The sequence below is a fragment of the Xenopus tropicalis genome, chromosome 6 (assembly GCF_000004195.4).
Source record: "Xenopus tropicalis strain Nigerian chromosome 6, UCB_Xtro_10.0, whole genome shotgun sequence".
Taxonomy (NCBI): domain Eukaryota; kingdom Metazoa; phylum Chordata; class Amphibia; order Anura; family Pipidae; genus Xenopus; species Xenopus tropicalis.
This window is the reverse complement of record NC_030682.2, coordinates 23059837-23077360: the sequence shown is the minus strand read 5'-3', so window position 1 is coordinate 23077360 and position 17524 is coordinate 23059837. Positions and strand designations below refer to the sequence as shown.

General features: G+C 42.1%; 1 protein-coding gene across 4 annotated transcripts in view; it reads right to left on the bottom strand.

Annotated features, from left to right (window-relative positions):
- The window catches only part of arhgap12 (Rho GTPase activating protein 12), a 44148-nt gene extending 26906 nt beyond the window's left edge, over window positions 1–17242 (bottom strand). For 2 of the 4 annotated variants that reach the window (XM_004915452.4, XM_031903530.1), the window contains exons 1-2: window positions 17091–17241; window positions 11605–12310 (exon numbers count right to left, since the gene is read on the bottom strand). In XM_004915452.4, the coding sequence (XP_004915509.1) occupies window positions 11605–12240 (636 nt within the window). In that variant the 5' untranslated portion in view covers window positions 12241–12310; window positions 17091–17241. Of the gene's footprint in view, window positions 1–11604; window positions 12311–16281; window positions 16350–17090 lie in introns of all 4 variants that reach the window. The other 2 variants (XM_018094772.2, XM_031903529.1) reach the window with 2 other exon arrangements.
- Window positions 17243–17524: the final 282 nt, after the last annotated feature.

The window sequence follows — 17524 nt, the reverse complement described above, 5'->3', positions numbered from 1 at the left end:
GAGGTGCCAAATAAGGGCTAAGATTGGCTATTAGGGGCCTCTATGCACACTATCAGCTTACAGGGGGATTTATTTGGTAGTAAATCTTGTTTTTATTCAACCAAAACTTGCCCCCAAGTCAGGAATTCAAAAATAACTCCCTGGTTTGGGGGCACTGAGAGCAACATCCAAGGGGTTGGTGAGCAACATGCTGCCCCTGAGCCACTGGTTGGGGATCACTGCCCTACAAGATAGGCACAATGTAATAAGTACTAGGTGCAGCTATTAACCCCCAGCTATTTATCATTTTGATCTGGCCCTGCACGTAGGGTACTGAAACATATACACAGTCTTTATGGAAAAGCAACACATTTTAAATAAGAGTTAAAATACTACAGATCCATCACACTCGTGACTATAAAATGCGGTGGAATTCAGAGAAAGGTCTGTGTGGCTTAGTGATAAGCGAATGAACCCAAAGTGAGTTGGAGCTGAGATGGCAGGAAGCGAGTTCTTGTTTTGTGCTGAGAGAGCAGCATGCAGTAATCTGGAGCTTTGCCATTAATTATAACAAACCATCCCCTCCCACAGTGCTCAAATATAATTCCGGATCAGCATTCAGAGGATCAGTTAGAACCAACAGCATTTTGAGAACATTCTCACTGATACTAATGTGCAGCATAAAATTGGCAGAACCAAACAGTAACACCAACCACTGCCTTATTCCTTGCGCAAAGGGATTTATTATTTCAACCACATCCCGCTGAAATTGGTGATGTCTCCGCACCTTGCTCCATGAGTAGGAGAGCACTTCAGGTTCAGGCAATTTAGGTGGTTTTCCCCCATAATTTATGTTTCACTAGCACAAAAAATTCACTAAACTTTTACTTTCAATAAATGGGGATTAGCAATATCTGCAAAGATAAGAATAACAGTGAATCCTCTTCCAGGTTCAAAGAGTTAAGGTCCCCATACACCTTAAGATCCGCTCGCTTGGCGATGTCGCCAAACGATCGGATCTTCTCTAGATATCCCCACCTACAGGTGTGCCAAACGATCGAATTATTACGGCGGGTATAGTCAAAGTCGGTCCGGGGACCACATCAATGAGCCGATGCGGTCCCCGATCTGACTATATTTTTTAACCTGCCCGATTTCAGGCCAGATATCGGTCAGGCAGGCCCATCAGTAGTGCCCCTACACGGGCCGATTAGCTGCCGAATCGGTCTCAGGGACCAATATCAGCAGCTAGAATCGGCCCGTGTATGGGGACCTTTAGGGCTATGATACACAGAGCTACTTGTAGTGGCTACAAAATGCCAGACAACAGCAGACAATAGTGAGCATTTTTCCTGCTAAAACACACGTAAAGTATTGTCTATTTTGTAGGCCAGACAAGTAGCTGCCTACCAGTAGCTCCATTTGTCATTGCCATTGGCCACACAAGTGCAGATTTAAGCTGCCTATTCGGTCCCTTCAGACCTATGCGGTAGCTTATTTGCTCATGTACAGATGTCAATTGGGCATGTTTGATTGAGGAATTCAGTACACTTATGGTGGAGAGGCAATACTGGCCTATAGGTTTGTTTACTGGCACAACATAAATTTTCATCTGCTGATGCAGTATGTCTGCCAGTTTATGGTGCATTGGGAGGCTACCAAAAGGAGTACAGCCCTCTTTACTTTCTTCTGTTCCAACCATTCAAGTTGTTGGCCCGAATGAACAAAAAAATAGAAAGGTGACAGGTTAAGCTTCACATGCAACTGGGGCTAAAATAAAATACTCTGTTCCTTTTACCTAATCCCATTAGAGCTAAAAATTAAGGTAAATTGTACCATGGGCAAAAGGATTTTGTTCCTAAATGTAAAGCTTAGACAACTGTCTTTTTTCCAACCCAAATTAACTATAATATCTGCTGCCACGATAGCAGCAAAGTAGGCTCAAGTAGGCTGACTGCAGTGTCCATTAGCAGTCATCTCAAGTGATGAGGAAAATGAGCTCATATATTATTTTAATAACCTCCTGAAACCTTTAGGGCAAAGACACATGGGGCAATAAGTCACCGTGACTTTTAAAAACTCAGTCACAGCAAGTAAATTCGGCAATTAAGCTGCCATAGGCTAAAATATGAGTTGCAGCGACTTTTTTCACTGCATTATTTATTTCCATTGCCTCTATGATCTCAACTCTTGGCATTGAATGTCATGAAATGTACAATTATGGATAAAATAAGTATTTTATCATGTCGAAGAGGACATATTTCCAGGCCATTGTACATAAAGATATCTAAATGCTGTATTGCTATTATTAGGTGCATCCCAGAAAGCAGAGAGCTTAGGCGCTACTGTTGTACAACATTCCAAATGATCATGCAGTAAATAAATATACCAACGCTGCTCTTTGGGGACTTGCTTAGTAATCCTATCTCAGCTCTCTCACAGGAAAGTAGTAGTAAGAAAGGCACCACAGGGAATATGTCAGTTTATACCCTGCAATTTACCTGGCCACACACAAACAGCTGCTCCTGCCCAGAGTCTCCAAAGAATTATATCATTATTTTCAAGTAATTAGCCCCGAATATCTGATCTAATGGGTTATATATTTGGTACACTAAGGGCTACATTTATCAAATCACAAGTTCAAATCCCGAAATGGGTAAAATTCAGATTGGATACGATAATTCCTGATGATCGCAAATATCACGAAAAAATCAGAATAGTCACAGTATCGTATTGGTGATCCAAAAGTCACAAAATTTTCGTACCGAATGATTGTAAACAGCGGGAAAACCTTTCTGACTTTGATCCTTCAGTGCATGATTTTGGAAGCCTCCCATAGGAATCAATAGCACTCTGCAGCTCCAACCTGGCCCAAGGAAAGCCTCCCATAGGAATCAATAGCACTCTGCAGCTCCAACCCAGCCCAAGGAAAGTCTCCCATAGGGCTCAATGGCACTCTGCAGCTCCAACCCGGCCCAAAGAAAGTCTCCCATAGGGCTCAATGGCACTCTGCAGCTCCAACCCGGCCCAAGGAAAGTCTCCCATATGGCTCAGTGGCACTCTGCAGCTCCAACCCGGACCAAGGAAAGTCTCCCATAGGGCTCAATGCCACTCTGCAGCTCCAACCTGGCCCAAGGAAAGTCTCCCATAGGGCTCAATGCCACTCTGCAGCTCCAACCTGGCCCAAGGAAAGTCTCCCATAGGGCTCAATGGCACTCTGCAGCTCCAACCCGGCCCAAGGAAAGTCACGATAACGAAGCTTGAATGAATCGGAAACTTTCGTACTCGGCACGACAATACGATTTTGTCGCACAAATTTTGTTGAAAGGTACAAAATTGTCACACAAAATAGACTCAGAACGCTCGTAGCATTCGTGCCTTAATAAATGTCCCCCTAAATGAAAATAAGTTTGACAGCCTTGGTCTCAAAGACAGGGACAAGTTTAGCAATGATGTTGCCCTGCCCCAACATGTGTTTTACCAGCTAGTTTGATAAAATTCCAGCTAGGTGGCAACCCTAACCTTAACCCAACCCACCTAGTCTATGGTTAAGAAGGGACATGAGGACATGAACTTGGCTTGTCCCCCTAGCTCAGTGCTGTCCAACTGGCGGCCCGCAACCCCCCTCTGTGCGGCCCCCCACCCGTCTGGCTGCTTACTCTTGTGTAAGCTTTAAATGGTATCAGTACTGTGATTAACTGCCCCCTGCATGGTTCTCACCTCAGATTCAGGCTGTAATTAGGCTGTATTGTTTAAATATGTAATACCCTGTGTTGTTCACACCTTTTAATCTCTGCATTGTTCACCCCCTGCAATGTTCACACCTCAGGCTCAGGCTGTAATCACCCCCATTGTTCCCCTGTTCACACCTCAGAGCAGGAGGAGCAGTAGAAACCCACAAATAATCCCTGCACACTACAAAAAGAACATATACTGTGGTGGTACTGCAATTAAAATGTTTTTTAATATATAGTTATTGTGCAGACTGTAGGAACAGTGCCAGCATTCACTGTATGCTGCCTGTGTGTCCCATACACACAGGCAGCATAGGGCAGGCAGAGTATGGCACACACAGGCAGGGTAGGGCAGGCAGAGTTTGGCACACACAGGCAGGGTAGGGCAGGCAAGTATGGCACACACAGGCAGCATAAGGCAGGCAGAGTATGGCACACACAGGCAGGGTAGAGCAGGCAGAGTATGGTACACACAGGCAGGGTAGGGCAGGCAGAGTATGGCACACACAGGCAGCGTAGGGCAGGTAGAGTGTGGCACACACAGGCAGGGTAGGGCAGGCAGAGTATGGCACAAATAGGCCAAGTATGGCACATACCAGCCAAGAATGGCACACACAGTCAAAGTATGGCACACACAGTCAAAGTATGGCACACACAGGCAGGGTAGGGAAGGCAGAGTATGGCACACACAGGCAGGGTAGGGCAGGCAGTGTATGGCAGGTTTTTGCTGTACTACAACCATTAATATGGGTATGGTCATGTGATAACACGGGTGTGGTTTCAAGTGGGTGCGGTTTCAAAAAGGGGAGTGGTCAAAACTGGCTTCCATTATCGGCCCTCCACCACGTAGGTCGGAAAAATTCCGGCCCTCTGTACCACAGAAGTTGGACAGCACTGCCCTAGCTGACTTCAGAGATAATGACAGAAGAAGCCAGGCTCCAGAAGAAACACTATCCCACCAAATAAAGAGGTTAGCTATCTGAAGCTCAGCCATAGGGCATAAATAAAACAAATAAAGGTGGCAACACACTTCCAGACCTGATCTTGACTAGTATGTTCTGCCTGGGTTTCCTCCAACACTCCAAAGTACAGGTATAGGATCTGTTATCTGCAAACCCATTATCCAATTACAGAAGGGCCATCTCCCATAGACTCCATTTTAAACAAATGATTCTAGTTTTTAGAAATGATTTCCTTTTTCTCTGTAGTATTAAAACAGTGCCTTCTACTTGATCCCAACTAAGATAGAATTACCCCTTATTGGGGGCAGAACGGTCCTATTGGGTTTATTTAATGGTTAAATTATTCCCTTTTCTCTGTAATAATAAAACAGTGCCTTCTACTTGATTCCAACTAAGATATAATTAATCCTTATTGGATGGAAAACAAACCTGTTGGGTTTATTTAATGTTTAAATGATTTTTTAGTAAACAAAGCATGGATATCCAAATTACAGAAAAAATCCCTTATCCGGAAGACCCCAGGTCCCAAGCATTCTGGATAACAGATCCCATACCTGTATATAGGCAAGTGTGAATGTGATGGACAGAGACCATAGATATGAAGCTCAGTAAAGGGCTGATGCCAATGATGTATAATCTCTATAAATCAATGTGGAATATATTAGTTCTATAAGAGAATAATGATAATAACAATAATAATAAATAATGAAAATAACATTCCCACAGGTTTGTTTTTTTAAGGAGTTAAAAGTTCAAATGCAGTAAATGAAAGAAGTGAAGGAGAGCAGCCACTGTTCAGAAGAGGCTAAGTGCCGCACAAAGCACAACTGCCACACACTGGCTCTGTTCTACGGCTCTGTGCTGGAACACGCTATTATTTCATGTTCTGCTTACTGGAACAGCAGAAAGATCTGCGGGGAAAATTAGAAGCTACAAATTTAGAACAAAGAAGTGATTAGTTCGATGTTTTTATGCTGACTTGCCTTTTTCTTTTTTCTGGAACTGGAAGTAATTTTTTAACCCATCTTATATAACCCCCTTATTTGAATATAATGTTAATAAAAGAAGAATTTCCGCTGAACTTAGAACAAAATTAGGGAAACTGTCCCTGGCAAATAGTTAATCTAGGGTCAATTGAGCCTCCTTGATGTTTTCAATGTATGACTAAAGGATTATTGAATAAGTACTTTTATTTTATACATACACACATTCAGCTGCTCTTTATTTTAAAGCCTAACAGACTGTATCTGGGTAAAGGGGGGGGGTTGTTTATTTAGAGGTCTTCTTTTCAGAGCACTGTCGATTTTGTTTTGAAGCTCATTATACATAGTGGTGGTGCTAGGAGTTTATGAGGAGCAAATTGCTTTAGTGTGTAGTAAGGTAGCAAGCCTCAGAAAGCAGAATGGACAGTGGATGAACCTCTGGAGGAATTACCATGGACATTTTGGTCTGAATATGATGCAGTTGGAGAGACACTAGTGTCCAATTTCCCATTTAAAAACAAATACAGGTATGGGATCTGTTATACAGAAACCTATTATCCAGAAAGTTCCAAATTCAAAATTTAAAAACATAATTTATATTTTATCTGTTATAACAAAACAGTAGCTTGTGCTGGATCCCAACTAAGATATAATTAATCCTTATTGTAGGTAACACAGTCCTATAGGGTTGATTTAAATGGCAAAGTATGGCGATCCAAATTACATAACATAATTTCTCTTATCCAGAAACCCACAGGTCCTACGCATTCTGGATAACAGGTCCCATACCTGTATTACATGACAGTTTGCATCAGTAATATTTCTACAGGTATTAGCAAATCTGCTATATCTGATGTGCATTTTGAGTCTAGAATTGTCTTGGGATTACATATTTGCTAAAATTGACTTAGCCAGTGAATGACCCAAACAAACGGGAACTGTGCCAAGATTCATTTAATGTGTGAGCAAGAGAAAGCAAAGTGCAACACTGAGAGCTCTGTTCCCCTGAAGCCTATAACAGAGCTATAGCCCAGGGCCTAAAGAAATGCAATTAGTGACCAAGCATTTCACAGCAGCTCTGAAACTGAAAATAGACTTCTTTGTTTATGGTGCTGAAACCACAAAGCCCAAGAGAACGTCATGTATCGAAAGGTGAAAAGAGGGCAGGGAAATAACAAGAGTAATGCTGATAGTGGTGACCCACAAACCCAAACTACTCCAGCATACCCAAACGTCATGCCTTCTCGATTAGCAGTTTTATCATGAATTGATTAAATTGTGAATTTGGTGTCTGTATAATATATAAGAAATGTGAAATTAGAAGCTCTAACCACATTGCCATCCCTTACTTGCACTGCCTACCATATCAACCATATTTCCTTTTTCCATATTGAAGGCAGGACAATCCTAATTAAAGGGGCTGATCACCTTCAATTTAATTAATGTTTTAAAGATTATTTAGTAGACTGAAGGTATGGCGATCCAAATTACAGAAACACCGTAGTTACCCAGAAAACCCTAAAGTACGGAGCATTCTGGATAATGGTCATCAAATTCAAGAATTCTGAACCAGTCAACTTTCAAAACCTGGTTTTCTGCTGACCATGTAGGTACATGTATCCAACCCCTAAAATAGTAGAAGAGGTGGCGATACACAGGAAGATTTCAGCTGCCGAATCGGGTCCTTCAGAATGATTTGGCAGCTTATCTGCCCATGCATGGGGGCCCCTGATGGGCATACCCGACTGATATCTGGCCTAAAATTGTCCAGATGTCAATCGGACAGGTTTGATTTTCCCATTGGATCGGGGCCAGTGCTGCTGTTCATTGAGCACAGGGTACTACTGTAGGAGCACCACACCGCCATCTTCTTTCTGTGGCCTAACATTTGGCACTTATACCATTCCCTCTCTGTTAATATTGGATATTTACTCATAGGCAAGGTCTCCAAAATGAGCAAATTTTTACCCGATTTGCCTACAAACACCCTAGGCCAAATCGGCATGACACGATGTTTGACCTGCAGACGAATGACTGGATCATGATGGGGGTCTAGGAAGACTAGTAGGGAACGAACTGCATCAATGCCAGTGCTGCCATCATCTGAGTGTTTTATTTAACTTTACCGATAGAAAGCTGTTATCTATGATTTTCAAAAGCATTAAAAAAAAAAAATGTCCAAAACACTCTCACATTATATTCCATAAGTGTACTGTAGAACAGCCTTAGGGCTTTAGCTTCCCTTACAGTCTGTGTATACTAAAACCATATTGTCAGCATTAGATAAAGAGAAGAAAATTATCGTGACCCTTGCTATAAATATTTATATCAATAGTGACTGTTTGTTGCTCTATCAGGGTCAGCATTTAAAGAAAAAAAAAACTACTACATGCGGGCCCCTTTAGCGGATGTTGAACTACATATGTAACACCTTGTACAAACTGTGGCCGTAGCTATCTGTATATCTATTTGCAGCAGTTTATTTTTGGGAGTTGTGCTCGATGCGGATTACAAACACAGCAGGGTGATTTTCAAACAGAATCTTAACTACTTGCAATTAATGAAACCAGGACAGGCCTCCTTGTAATCCACGTGCATCACGGCTGAGGCAATAGCGCGCCACTTAAGAGGATAGAAGACTAAGTCTTTGCAAATAAGCCACAGCCCCACACGCTTTTCCAGTGAATAAATGGCTGGGAAAACAATGCTTTGTTTGCAGGAGGAATGCTCAGCTGTAAATCTGAAAAACTAAGATCCGAACGAAAACTTTAACCAGCTCGTGGCTGAAACGGCTTGTTCAAATATTAATACAGGTATAGGATCCATTATCCAGAAAGCTCTGAAATACAGCAAGGTCAACTCCTATAGACTGCATTTTAATCAAATATAATAAAAAATAATTTATAAAAATGATTAAGTTTTTGTCTATAACAAAACAGAACCTTGTACAGGTATGGGATCAAATATCCGGAAACCCGTATCCAGGAAGTTCCGAATTATCTCCCATAGAGAATTAGAACTACTTTCTTATAATGGAGTCATTATAAAAAAATAAATCTAATTTTTAAAAATTATTTCCTTTTTCTCTGTAATAATAAAACAGTACCTTGTACTTGATATAATTAATCCTTATTGGAGACAAAAATCCTGTTGGGTTTAAATTATGTTTTAAATTGATTTTTTAGTAGACTTAAGGTACGGAGATCCAAATTACGGAAAGACCCCCTATCTGAAAGACCAAAAGTCCCAAGAATTCTGAATAACAGGTCTCAGGCTTGTACGTGATCCCAACTAAAATATAATAAATTGTTGTTGGAGGCAACACAATCCTATTGGGCTTATTTCATTGTTTAATGATTTTTGTTTTATTTATAGAGGGCCAAATAACAGAAAGATCAGATATCTAGAAAACCCCAGGTCCCAAGCATTCTGGATAACAGATCCCACATCTATATAAACAGTATGCAATGTGTCCTGGTGCAACCAAGAAACAAGGTAGCAGCCTACAAAAAACAAGAGATAAGCAAAAGGCAAATATCTAGAAAAAGAAGGGTTTTTCTTGATATGGCAGCTTTGAACAAAACACACAAAACCACCTTGTAGCTGGGATTCCTTAAATTTCCCAAGGAAAATGCCTAACATGTTTTGTCTCACTTCTCCAGACAATTTGTGGGCTTGTGCCCAACCTGTCCCATTGGTACAAACTGCACAGCCGTTTATACATTATACTGGCATTTATGCTGACAAAAAAAATGTCCATAGGAGACATTACATTTTACCTTAGCAGAATAAGCAGCATGACATTTCCACCCACTGAAACAAATATATAGTGACTGACAAGTCAACAGGCAGTATAACCTAAACCATATGTTTTACTTATCCTTTATACAATGCAAACACACTATAATTTAGGATGCTGGCAAGGGAAAGAGTCGAATGGAAGCATCTGAAAACCATTACAGGCCTCTCATAAAGGAAGGATGTTTGGTTATCAGTCATATTGAACAAATCTCTGTACTATCAATATAGGGAGTGAGCATTAAATAAGCTAAATATCAATGTGGGTGCTTTTCCAAAGCACAATCTGTTACCTTTGTAAGCAGAGATAACAAACAGACCCATTCAGTATATTAAGTATTAGTATCTCCTCGCGGTCAGCTCCGGTCACCACGCTAAGTACTTGCACCACTATGCCCATGTATTTGTGACTGTTCCATATGGAAGTAGATACAACAGATGGAACAGCAGCGGCACACCCACAGGTTACTTCTGTGTCCGTATGTGTATATTATATATCTATACTGCATTCCATGACCTGGGGCTCTGTATTTTTATACAGTTATAGAAACTCTCACTGACAATGCATTACCTTACAATAAAAAAAAATAACCACCTTTAAAAAAATTAAAAAATACCTTTGAACAAGATCCCAGGACCAGTGCAATTTTTACTTAACAGGAGCGCCAGTCTGTGGGTGATTCTAGTGGCACTCCCTTGTGTATTAACTTCTTTGCTCTGTAACACCACCACCTTGTATAATCAGAGTTATGCAGAATAGCACTTTATTTTGCTGACTGGCAGCAGATCCTTATACAAAGCATATTATGGTTCCTTTCACCAAAAGCAAGACAGGAACTAAATCATTTTACTCTCTCTTCCTAAAATAAACATTTAAAGCTGAGTAATAATAAAGTTTATGATCAAAGCACTCTGTTTAAGGGGCAATATACACCTACTGTATATAAACACACCTCTGTTGAATAAGACCTCTATTTTCTGCCTAATTTCTGTCTTCATTTTTTTTTTTAATTAAGGCACAAACACAGCATTGGTTTTTTTTACCCTTGAAGTTTAGAGAGTTTAAAATGAAGATTATGAACTGTGGAATTTGTCTGCTCTACATACGCAAATAATTATAATAATATGAACAACAAATTGCTCTGGGATCTGTCACAGTTACAATATTTGCGTTGCTATCATGTGAGAACCCCACAGTATTATTCTATTTGCACAAATTTTATTCCCAAAGGAGCCAAAGTATGACGAGGATATAGCAGTTCCAAAGTCCTTAGATTCTTCAGGCAGCAAGCAGGAAGATCACACCTTGCTGAGTGTAATTTCGTCAACACACCCACACAGTACAAACACAAACAATTTACGTTCAGACAGAATTTTTCAGATACTTTGGCAGCCTTTATGCTTTATAGAAGTCTTACAGTGCCTACAGGCAGTGTACAGAAAAACTATGGAATATCCAGCATAGGGTTTTTTCCTTTACAATAAAGACAGTGACAGACCAAAAATTACCTTGAACATTTGGAACATCCCATACATATATATTTGCAGCAGAGTTTTTGGGGTTTTAGCATAAAGAAACACAAAAGAGGGCAAATTTTATTTGATGACATCTAAATGGATGGACCTTTGAGGGTAGCATCAGGCCAGGCACTGGGACAGGTGGCATTTGGGCAAAAAATATTTGGGGTGGTTACAGCTTTAGGAGGCCATACACTGGCCGATAAAAGCTGCCAATGGTTGGCAGGCAGCTTACAGGCCTGTGTATGGGGCCCTCAGACAGGCCTGCCCGACCAATACATTGGTGAAAATCGGGCAGATGTTGATCGGGCGGGTTTAAAAAACCTGTCAGAGAGGAGCCCTTGATGCTGTCCTCATCCCGATAGCCTGCATCACATCAATGTGATTAAATTGTCTGGCGCAAGGGCCGAACAATCAGATCAATGAAATATCACCCAACTCAAGGTGGGCATATCAGTGAAAGATCTGGCAACCTTGCCAATGAAAAAACACAGCAAAGCATAACTAGTCATGTTTACATGCCATTAGATAAAAAGCAAAACCTGACTGTTAGAAACCCCTAGAATCTCTGCCCCTAACAACAAAGTACCGAGTGTCAGAGAATAGGTAACAGTCAGAATGGTGCCTCACCTGTAGTTGTTCCGTTGAGCTACTGCTAAGTTCATCTCCAGATTCGGAATCAAGAAGAATTTTCTCAGAGCTATCGCCAGCAGAATCCCCCGAATGCTCGTTTGAGAGACTTGCCTTTTCTACTTCCATCAACTCGGGGCCAGGAAAGTGAGTGGCAGACGGACTCCGGCTAGTACCTTTAGGTGAATGCAAATCACAATTCAGCTTGCCATTGTTGTGCACAAGATCTAGAGTCAGTGCTCTAGTCGGCCCTGGGCTACTGCTGGGTCCCATATTCTGATTGGCATCTCGGAACGAAGAGGTTTTTCCAAAACTGGAAAGTTCGGGAGATTTGTTGATATTTTCTGTGGACCTATGAGCAACTTTGAGCGGGCTGTTTGGCAGCAAGGTCTGCTGTTTAACAGGGGGCATCAAAGCTTTTCTACCAACTTCTTTAACATATTGTGCAGGTACATAGAGAGGTTTCGCATTTTCATCCTTTTTTACTTGCCACCAGTCTTCATTTGATTTTTTCACCAGAATATATTTTTCACCTTGTTTTATGACAATCTTTTTGTTCTTGTATTCGTATTCATAATCATATTCCACCTCAATGTACACCGGGCCGGGTACAGGCTTGCCGCTTTTATCGGCCATTTCTTTTTTTCAGAACTCTTCACCTCTTCAGATAAAGGCTAAGCAACATGATGACAGCTTTATTGGAGTCCTAAAAGCAATGGGAGGAGAAAAATAAAGACATTATACAAAAGAAGTCTTCCTCAGATTTTGCATTTTACAACACTCAAAACCACATAACCTCATGAAAGTGGAAGAACCATGGTTTCATTGTTGAAAGGTTAAAAATAAAGAAGTCTGAATGCTTAAGGGCATGGAAGGAAACGTTATGCCATACCAACAAACAAACTTTGCCAAGTCAGCAATTGCAGAACTGCAGCTCTCAGCAGCTGCTGACTATCTAATACTGGGGAGCAGGTAGGAAGATAGGAGTTCTAGAATAGACAAGCACTGTCTATTTTATATCAAGTAACACTGAACTCCCCGTTTTAGCAATTACCTGTTCAAGAGAAGCTAAATAAGATCAGTCTGTACAACTAAAGTGAAATGAGGGAATAGGACCATTGCAACCCAAGAATGGATATCTTATTTTGTTTACTATTCTGCTCTGTAGAAAGAAATATTAAAGAAGATTATGGTATCAATTCTAAACAGAACAGAAACCCATGTTTCAGTCTCAAGCTATTCAATTAGAAACAGCCCCCCTAAAAAAAGTAAAAAATAATAATTAGCAGTTTAACAATTTTTGAAGGCTTTCAGGTAATACATTCCTACTCTACACAGAATATACTTTACTTTTGATGATCGTCATGGATAGTCTTGGCCCAGAAGGAACAAGCTTTACAAAGCCCAAAAATATTTGAATTTAGCAGTAGGCCGGACACCTACCGCCAAGTACAGCTGTAAATGGATGGTATTTTCTTCATTTGTAATATGTTTCCCAAATCTATAAATATCCCACAGGATACAGCAAAAACAAGATACAGAAGAACAGATCTGCCAACAGATGTGGTTTCAGTTTGACAAATACACGAGCAAGTAACTAGGCTAGTACGAAACTAAACTCTATCTATTTATCTTTTTGAATGTGATAACTTTAAAAGCAATTCTCAGTGGGGAAATAGCAGTTCTTTTCGGCACAGTGGCTGTTGCTCAACTTCACAATGAAAAACGAGTGTGCTTGAAACCCACTGAACCGAGCACTAATGACTACACGTCCCTCTCACCACATGCTGTTCAGGCTTTGCATACAGCCTACACAAGAGGATTTCAGCACATTGCTACGTACTGAAAGTACTGCAGGCAGAAACAAGTTCTTTCTGCTTTACCGCTGCAGACAAATGATCAGAATCAGTATTATAACTAGGGCAAGTAGCATTTGCAATTGTATGGGCCCCCTCCCAACGTAAAGCAGGGTAAAAAAAACACCTGCAACTGGCTTCCCATTAGTGGGGGAGCATACATAATCCCTTCATCCTATTAATTGTATGTTTTAGCTATAATGCAGCTTATACGCCCAGGCACTGGCAGCGAGCTACTCAGGCTTATTGGCACGGTCATGTTCCCAAACTATGTTATGCAATAATCAATAATGATTTAACCCCCCCCATCCAGAACAATCTCTAGCTTATAAATGAGTATTTACTCTGCACTGAAGGCACTCGTGTTATTTGCACTTGGGGTTCACTGAACAAAAGGCAAAAATGCTGGCCATTCAAGGAAACAGATGGCGGAACACTGGAATGGAAAAATAAAGTGGAATACAAGATCCTAAAAGAAGTGGCTAGTTATACGAATAACTCTTGTCTATTAAGGGATTTAAAGAGAGTCAGCACTGAAAATCTGCATTCCTAACTGCAGTATGGACACAACACAGCGGCAGGACATAAAGGGATAAAAATCAGATAATAATTTAAAATGGAATCAAAGTCAATTCTCACCGATATAAAAAAAGAATGGGTTCACAAACTTTCAAGAACCCCTTTATCTACAGGAATTGAATATTCTAATTTTGGGATTTAGATTATCGAATAGGTTTTCGTAAACTGGTATATTTGGGTTTTGTCCAAAATGTCACCCTGGTTGTCAAAAAGTCGAAAGACCGCATGGAACGCAGGGGTTCAGGAAAATCAAGGGTGATTCTGGCCTTTTCAGATGAATTCAAGTGCCTGGCTGAACTAAACTGGAACACTTAAAATAACTACAGTGAAAATTGATGTTTTTTTGCCCCTGGGATTGTGTAGGCAAATTAGGATTTGGTTTAGGACAGACAAAAACAATTTGTGGAAGATTGAGCATTCAGCAACATCTGGAAAAAGCGGATGCAGTGCATCCCTAGAAAAAACACCAACACATGAATTCTGATATATATATATTCAAAATTATATCGGTGTCACGGTATTTGACGGTATTTTTTTTTTCCCATGCATGATTAGGTGTTAACCCCTAACCCCATTTCCTAATAAATTAGAGAATAATTACTGCAGTATTGAAAATCAGAGTCAGGCAAGCGAAGGATCGGCAACAGAAAGTCGTAAGGTAAATCAGGCAGGCTTAGTTTCCCAGGCAAGGCCGCAGACAACATAGCACAGGAGGAGGCGTTTGATAGCTTTAAATACCCCCCACGCATGCGCAGAACCGGCGCCGTTCAGCGCGTCACGGACGTGCACGCTTTGACATGCCACGGACATCGGGCCGCGCGCACGCAAGGAGGCGCGCGAGACCGGGCCGCACGGGTGAGTACCCTGACACCCCGGTATTGCGGTATCTGAAAAATGAATATAGTTTTAAAAAAAAGCACCGGTATTCGGTATTAAACAGTATATCGCCCAGCCCTAATATTATTTATATATATATATATATATATATATATATATATATATATAATGCAATATATTTTTGGGGTGCCCCTTGCCTCCATCTGCCTGTTTGGGCACACTAGGTGGTGACCACTGCATAATAACAAATTTAGGAAATAATTATGTAACAATATGCAAGGCCATGCAAATAGGCTTAATAAGCATATGCTAATTTTAGTGATAAATGTAAGCATGTCATGATCATGCATATATTGTGCAACCCTGCCTACTGGGATTTAACAGCAATAAAGATAAATACAGGCCAATATAAAAGATGAAGGAGGCACTATTAAATAACCTAATGCTTCCAAACTAGAAGGAAAGAAACAAGAGAAAGCCAAGGAGTGGGTAGGGCACAGTCAGGAAAGGGAGATATGTGCTTTTAAATAGCTGATGGTTCAGCGCTGCTGTTGTCCTGAAATGAATTATTAATTTCTACCCTGGTAAAAAGCAAGTGTCAGAACATACCCCAGGCACCTACTTAAGCATTCCAGCATGACATGGGTAATCAGAGTGAAATGGCACAGTGATTATTTTTAATATTAACTCCTCTCATGTCAAGCAGATGTATGTCCTCTACTGTAGGAAAACCAGGGAAGGGGGGGGGGGCTAGATAAAACAGCCCCTCAGGGGGAAATCACGTCTGCTTTATCCTACTGACAGGGAGGACAACAAAGGAGGGGGGGGGGGGGAGAAAAAAAAAAGCATTAGAGAAAACAAAGGGAGAGGTCATGGGATGTTAACATGAGAAAGAGCTATATCAGTGATGGTTAGCCAATAGCTGGATTTCATTCCCAGCAACTGGTTGTAGTTTCAGAAACAGCAATAGACCTACAATTTATCAACCATCTCCCAAAAGAAACAATGCACCAAAGACTGGGGGCGATACAGTCAATCAAACTGGGGTAACGGGAAACAATAACCCTTGCTTGGTGAAGCAGAACGTCTTCCAACACGCTTGCAAGACTTTAACCCTGCTAGTAAACAAGCTTTTCTCGAAAGCCTTTGGTAGTTACGAATTCTGGGAGATGTAGTTTAACAGCCGGAGGCTCGCAGGCAGAACAGATATGGATTGCAAGATGGAAAACAGACATTTGTGAGAACAGGGAAAGAGTTTGAGGAGAGGCCACCAGGCCAATGTAGAAAAGCTGGGGGGGGGGCACATGAATCCCTGCACTCCCCTGATGGTTGAAGGCTGCTAGAGGGATACTTGGGAGTTTTGGTTCAGCTGCAGGCTGGATGGGCAGTATGATGGCACTGATACCTTGTAGCGCAGGGGTCCTGATGCTGATCCCAGACTGGCTTCACTGTAAACTTGGTCTTCCTCACCCACTGAAAACATACAGGCAGGTTAATTGGCTCCTGGTACAACTGACCCTAGTGTGTGTCAGTGTGATACGGACCTTAGATTGTAAGCTCCACTGGGACAAGAACAGAAACTGCGTATAATCTCAGTACAAGACTGTGGCATGTCACTGCTATATAAAGTGAGACATTTTTAAAAATGACAACTGAAGGACCCCCTGTAAAGCTGAGCACCTTAACAACCAGCCCTGTCAGGAGACAAGGAGCACTACTAAGGGCTGTAGCCAGGGAATGGCTGATGGCTTTGCTCCCTCCAGGTACAATAAAATGAACCTCCCTGGTTACTTACAGATTGCCAAACCCTACACATTGGCAAGCCGTCACCCTCTGTGGCAGAACAAACAGAAGAGTGCAAAGCATGCTGGGTATTGTAGTTTCAATATCAGCTGTAACTACAAACCCTGTCAGAGGGAGCAGGTATTATAACTACGGACGAACAACAATCCATCCCAGCATTCCTCCACACCAAACGCTCTTGGGAAATGTAGTTCAGGGAAAGCTGGAAAGTAGCAGGTTGGAGGTTGCTGAGACATGTCGGGAGGAAGGGAGGGGGAGGCAGGAAGTTTCATACTTTTACCCCCTGTGAGTTGAATCAGGTATGAGGCAGGGGAACACACCGTACCGCACAAGTGCGCACCGACACACCGCTCTCTCCCTCTCCGAACCGTAACCCCTCGGTGTGTCCCACCCCGGCCGCTCCCCACTCACCTTCTACCTGTCACACGGGCTGAAGCTGCCACACGCCGAGAGGGATTCCCCGGGTCAGCACCCTGCCTTGCGGTCACAGCGGCCGCCCTCCCGCCACAGAGACCACTTTGAGGAAGTAAGACGCGCAGCCGCCCCTCCGCACTGAGCGGCCCAAACCCCGCCCCTCAGCACTGAGCGGCCCAAACCCCGCCCCTCAGCACTGAGCGGCCCAAACCCCGCCCTCAGCACTGAGCGGCCCAAACCCCGCCCCTCAGCACTGAGAGGCTCAAACCCCGCCCCCCGTGTCACTCACTGTACACCCCACCTCCGGTGTCACTCTCCATAGGGGGGAGGAGACAAGCCGAAGCCTTCAGGCATTGGGTACCTAGTATACCCCCTTGCCTCCGCTTGGCAAATCAGCAGGAGAAACGTCACCGCGTTGTGTCACATGGTCG